Below are 6,137 nucleotides of genomic sequence, written 5' to 3' on the forward strand. Positions count from 1 at the left end.
TCGAACCCCCCCCTGGTGGTCGGCTCTTCTGCCCCTACGGCTTCGGCACAGAATGCCAAGGCTGCCTCGTCACCTTCACCAGTGAACGGCAAGCAGCCCGTCCCTCCTGCGGTCCCCACCGTCGCCCGCAGCTCCTTCAACGGCTCCGGCCCCGACCACTTTCGAAAAGGCTCCGTCACCATGGCTGCCAACGGCCCCAGCGGCTTCGTCCCCAACGGCGGCTCCATTGCCGGTGCCAAGGCCGGCATCCAGTTCGGCTACGACTCGCCCGCCATGGGCCACAGCACTCCCCAAGTCGGCCACTCTGCGCCCATTCCCGTCCCCGATGCGAACAACCACCACCGAGTGCCCTCGCCTGCGCACTCTCCGGCCCCTATCCCGCAGCCCTCCGCCAGCGGTGGCCGACCTCCGTCCAGCCTGCAGCAGCCGACGAACCAGATGACCTTTGGCAGTCTCGGCAGCGATGGCGATGTAAGCCCCAGCTTTGATTCCTCCCTGATTCTCCCCTTTTAGTCTTCTCTGTGCCCAGAGCTTTCCAAGTCGTGTACTGTCCAGCAGGAAGAAGACGCGGGCCATGTGCTAACCTGGCAACGCTTCACAGCGCCACATGAGACAGGGCTCCGTCCCCCCCAACCCGAACCTGGCTTCTCAGTCCGGCGCACACTTCCGCCGCGAGTCGAGCCATTCTGTGCAGAGCGACAGCAGCCGCGGCAACTTTGGGCCTCAGAACAACCGAAATCGAAACTCGTTCAACCCGCATGCCACCCAATTCAACAACCAGATGGGTTTCCCTCCCCAGAACCAGTTCCGAACTCCTGGCCAAAACCGTGGCATGCCTCCGTCGTTCCAGCCTAACCCTCGAGGCTACCCGAACTCGCCCCAGCCTGCCCGCAGCCCGGCCCTCGCCAACCTCGTGCCCTCGCTCCCGGGCACCCCCAACATGCCCCCGGCGACGATGCAGCCCAACATGGCCATGCCGAATGCTCCTGCGTACCACTACCCGCCACCGATCCCGGCTTCTCATCAGCAACAAGTACAAGTACAGTACCCCTTTCCTGCAGTAGCCGCCAAAATGCATTCCAAGCCCAGTGTCAAAAAGTCAAAGAGCCGTCGTGAGTACGAAAGGCACTTTGAACAGTCAAATCCCTTGGACTCCGCGCGTGAGCAGCCTCCTACCAGCGCCGGTTGGCAGCAGCAGCAGCACCAGCAACGTCGCTTTGGTAGTCAAGGCCAGCGTGCAGATACATCGTGGCGTGTCCACCACGACAAGAACAACAACAACAACAACATGCGTCCGATTTCGAGTGGAATCCAAAAGGACGGCCCTTCTCCCCCCTCTGTCCCTCTTGTCGACGCTCCCCTCAGCCATCCAAATTCGCTTGATCTTTCTCCTGAAAACGGAGGCTTTGAACTTTGGCTAACTTGGAAGAATCAGACTTACGGCTTCCCCCCGCAGCAGATGAACCAATACGGCCAGCCCATGACCGTGCCGTACTACGGCGGCGCCATGCCCTACATGGGACCTCCCCAGCCCGGTGCTCAAGCTTACAACCAGCAGTTCGCGCCCCCTACCTTCCACCAGCAGAGCCACAGCATGTCCCGAACACCCTCACAGCCTGAGCGACCTGCCAGCGCCAGCCAGCCCAGCCAGCCGGCCATTGTCTCATCAAACCCCAAGGCCCTCAACACCCAAGCCAACCCCAACAGCTTCGTTAAGCCCAGGAAGAGCGCCGCGGTTCAAATTAAGAATCTTGCCGGCGAGGTGGTTGATACCTCAACTTTCAAGCAGCCAGCTTCTCCCGTTCCTCACCAGACTAGGACGCCCCCCGTCATCGCGGCATCCACTCCGCCTCAGCAGAAGCTCGATGCGCCCAGCCATGCTCGCACAGACAGCCAGTCGCCGAACAAGACGGCCAAGGAGATTCAGGACGAATTGAAGGCCAAGATCCAGGCTGAGATCCGAGCTGCTTCAGAAAAGGCTGCCGAAAAGGCCAAGGAGGAGGCCAAGGCAGCAGCCGCTGAGGATGCTGGCGCCAAGAAGGAAGAAGCTCCTGAAGCAAAGGTGGAGGCAAAGACGGAGGCCAAGGCGGAAGCCCAGCCCGAGGTCAAGGCCCAGCCTGAGGCGGCGGTGCCCGAAGTCAAGCCCGAAGAGCCAAAGGCTGAGCCTGCCGAGACCAAGGTGGAGGCAAAGCCCGAGCCCCAACCCGAGGCAGCTGCCAAGGTTGAGGTACCGGCTCCCGAGAAGCCGGCTGAGAAGGCCGCTGAGAAACCCGCTGAGAAGGCCGCCGAAGAACCCGCTGAGAAACCTGCCGAAAAGCCTGTCGAGAAGCCTGCCGAGAAGCCTGCCGAGAAGCCTGCCGAGAAGCCTGCCGAGAAGCCTGCCGACAAGCCTGCCGAAGCTCCCAAGGCCGAGGAGGCCCCTGCGAAAGCGGAGGAGCCCGCCAAGAGTGATGAGCCGACGGAGGACGAACTCGAGCGCATCATTCGGGAAATGGAAGAGGCCGAAGCCAAGCGTGAGGCTGAGGAGGAGGAGCACCGCAAGAAGAGGGAGGCCGAAAAGGCAGCCCAGAAGAAGGCCGAGGAAGCCAATGCGAAGAAGAACGCTGAAGAAGCGGACCGCAAACTGCGGGAGCAGGAACGCGAGATGGAGAGACTCGAGGAGGAGAAGGAGAGGCGACGAGAAGCCGCCGAGTCCTCTGGAAAGTCCCTCTCCGTCGCCGAAGCCCTTGCTCAGATGCGCGGCGGCAACGCCCCGGACAAGAAGGACGAGCCTGCCGGTGTCGAGGCTGTTACCGACAAGCTCGCCGACTTTAGCATCACCGGCGACAAGTCTGGTGACGCTGCCGGCCAGAAGGAGAAGCGAGTTGGAAAGCCCGCCGCCCTCAACCTGGCGCCCATCAAGACCAGCGCCGTGGAGCCTCCTCAGCCCAGCGCCGCGCTGCAGTCTCTCAAGTCGGCTCGCTTCCTCCAGGTGATGGACCAGGACATTTACCCCGAGGGCATCAAGTCCCCCAACCCGGCCCTCAACGCCGCCGTTGCCAAGAAGGGCAAGACGTTCAAGTACGATGCCGCCTTCTTGCTCCAGTTCCAGAAGGTCTTCACCGAGCAGCCCTCGCTCCAGTTCCACCAGCAGATTAAGCAGCTGATTGGCGATGGCGATGGCAACCGCTCTCAATCGCGCGGCCAGACGCCTAGCTCGGCCAGACAGGGATCCCGTGGAGGAGGAGGCTTCCCCGGCGGCTCGTTCGGCGTCCCTGGCGGGCGCACCCTGCCTCCGGGCACCACATCCGCCGACCGCATGGCCATTGCCAGCGGCGCCCTGCCGCGGCCGCAGGTCAACCCGATGGCGTCGTTCCAGCGTCCCGGCGCTGCCTTCCCTTCATCGTCGTCCATGTCCCGCACCTCTTCTCAGAACATGCGCAACAACCTGCCCAACTCCCCACGCCAGTCCAGCCGATCCACCCGCGGCAGCCGACGCAACGACATGGGCAACAAGGAGGCCCAGGCTGCCAAGACCATGCCTCTCACGGCCGGCATGGAGGTCAAGCCCATCACTGTCTCGGCCTCTGGATGGAAGGCCAGCAGCCTGGGTAAGGCGCCCTCTGCGGCCACTCCTCAACCTGGCCAGCACATGGACCCGGAAATGGTTCAGCGCAAGGTCAAGGCTGCCCTCAACAAGATGACGCCGGACAACTTCGAGCGTATCTCGGAGCAGATTTTGACCATTGCCTCACAGTCCAAGGATGAGACCGATGGGCGGACACTGCGCCAGGTCATCCAGCTGACCTTTGAAAAGGCCACCGACGAAGCCCACTGGGCTTCCATGTATGCCAAGTTCTGCAAGCGCATGCTTGAGACCATGAGCCCTGACATCCGGGACGAGAACATCAAGGACAAGAACGGCAACGTGGTCAGCGGCGGCAACCTCTTCCGCAAGTACCTCCTCAACCGATGCCAGAAGGAGTTTGAGCGTGGCTGGACGACCAACCTGCCCGAGGCCCCTGCGGCCACCGAGGAGGGCGAGAAGAAGTCGGCAGAGGCGACCATGCTCTCTGACGAGTATTACGCCGCCGCCGCCGCCAAGCGACGAGGCCTTGGTCTCGTCCAGTTCATCGGAGAGCTGTTCAAGCTGGGCATGCTTACTGAGCGCATTATGCACGAGTGTGTCACCAAGCTTGTCGATTACAAGGGAATGCCCGACGAGGCCGAAATCGAGTCTCTCTGCAAGCTGCTGCGCACTATTGGTGCCAACCTCGACGAGACGGACAAGGGCCGTCCTCTGATGGACATTTACTTCCAGCGTATCCAGGGAATGGCCGATCTGCCCGAGCTTCAGAGCCGTATGAGGTTTATGCTCATGGATGTTATTGACCTCCGAAAAGCCCGCTGGGTCTCGAAGGATAGCAACAAGGGCCCCAAGACATTGGAAGAAGTCCGCGCCGAAGTAAGTTTCTCGCTCTCTTTGAGTTTTACGCATCATACTAACCAGAGTCAACTTAGGCGGAGGCTCAATCAGCTGCCAAGGCTCAGGAAGCGGCGCGAACGAGCCAGCGAGGCGGCCCTGGTGGTGGCCGACCCCCTGTCGGTCGCGGCGATGCTCGAGGCTTTTCCGGAAGCTTCAACCAGCCCAGCAACCAGGTGGGCATGGACGACCTCCGACGTCTCAAGGGCTCGTCCGTCAACAGGACGTCAAGCTCAAACGTCACTCTGGGTCCTACGTCAATGTTGTCCTCTCGTAGCAACAGCGGACGGCGGTTCGGACCTGGTGGCGCTCTCGGTCGTCCTGGCGATGACTCCAACAGCTCGTCTCGTGCTGGAACCCCCGGGCCGACAAGCTCTAATGCCTTTAGGTAAGCATGAACCACTCCTCCTCGTCGCACCAACATCTCGTACTGATTATTGTGTTTCTCTGTGCAGCTTGCTAGCCACTATGGATGATGGTCACCCGGCCTCCCCCCCATCTGCTGGACCCTCGCCCCTCATGGCCAAGGCGGTTCCCGCCACGGACAAGAAGGACAATGAATAAAAAAAGACGTGACGCTTTTCTTTGTTCTCGGTGTCTTTGCATTTTTGGGGGAGGGAATAGACTCGGCGGGGCTGTGGCTTTCCTCTTTTCTTGCATTTACAAGGCTTTGATGCGAACGTTTCACCAAAAGTTTGAGCACGCATTTCACCGCGATACCTTTTGCCCCATAGACCATTTGACCAAACGAGTGGACAGATGTGGCCTCCCTCAGAAAGGAGGAGAGTGAGGGTGCATTTTCTTATTTCTCCTTGTTTTTCTTACTATTTTCTACTGTATTCCGGACTAGGGATTCACCATGACTTTTTTATTCATGATTGTGTTTATAACTTCTTCTAATGTCCCCTTTGGTGTGTGCTCCAAATCCTTAATGATGCGTGGCTCGGAATTGAGAAGAGGAAGAAAAAGGACACAGTTGATGGTCATCAATCTGTCGGCGCAAAAGGGGGCCGCGAGGGAAATTATGGACGCGATGCCTGTGCCATTCCGAAAAGTGCCAGTTGGTTTAACGCCCACATGCGGAAGAAAGAAGGGAGGGGGCAAGGGGGGAAGAAAAGGACCGAGGGACATGTATGGGATGGGATGGGGGCGGGAAGGGATTTTTTATGTCTGAAGAAACATGATGATGAGCCCCTGGCCTTGATTTCTCCCTTTGTTTCTGTTGATCGTGAATTGCTCAGGTGATGAAAAGGGGGGAGGAAAGCACGAAATTGATGATGGATGTATCTAAGAGATTGAGAGAGAGAGAGAGCATGGTACATTGTTGTTTGGAACGGATATGGTGGTGTTCCCTGTTGTTTGTAATACTTGTTTTCTCCAATTAATGTGATTGACTGAGGTATGAGTGAACGATTGAGTGAGTGAGTGAAGGCTGTGATAGTTTAATGTGGTTGTACTTGTTGTTCTGAGTAATTCGTAGGTACTACCTTATCTTGTCGTTCTTGTCTTTATGTAGGGGGTGTGCTGACGAATGGACTCTTCCATATGCATTCAAATGGGAGATGCAATATCGCTTAATTGATTGCATATTGAGGAAAATGGCCTACTAGGAAGAGAGAGAGAGGGAGTGGGATAAAGACGTGAAGCGTTTATGTTGCTGAAGAGGGGGCAAGGG

General features: G+C 58.6%; 1 protein-coding gene across 1 annotated transcript; it reads left to right on the forward strand.

Annotated features, from left to right (window-relative positions):
* On the forward strand, nt 1–5,103 carry BBK36DRAFT_1185957 (hypothetical protein; the record flags this gene model as incomplete). Its single annotated transcript, XM_024896465.1, has 5 exons — nt 1–471; nt 602–2,179; nt 2,375–4,444; nt 4,501–4,850; nt 4,918–5,103. Coding segments are annotated over 5 exons (4,578 nt in total), but the record flags the coding sequence as incomplete, so codon positions are not given.
* Between the last annotated feature and the right edge of the window lie 1,034 nt (nt 5,104–6,137).

Source organism: Trichoderma citrinoviride (genome assembly GCF_003025115.1).
Source record: "Trichoderma citrinoviride strain TUCIM 6016 unplaced genomic scaffold BBK36scaffold_18, whole genome shotgun sequence".
In the NCBI taxonomy this organism is placed as follows: Eukaryota; Fungi; Ascomycota; class Sordariomycetes; order Hypocreales; family Hypocreaceae; genus Trichoderma; species Trichoderma citrinoviride.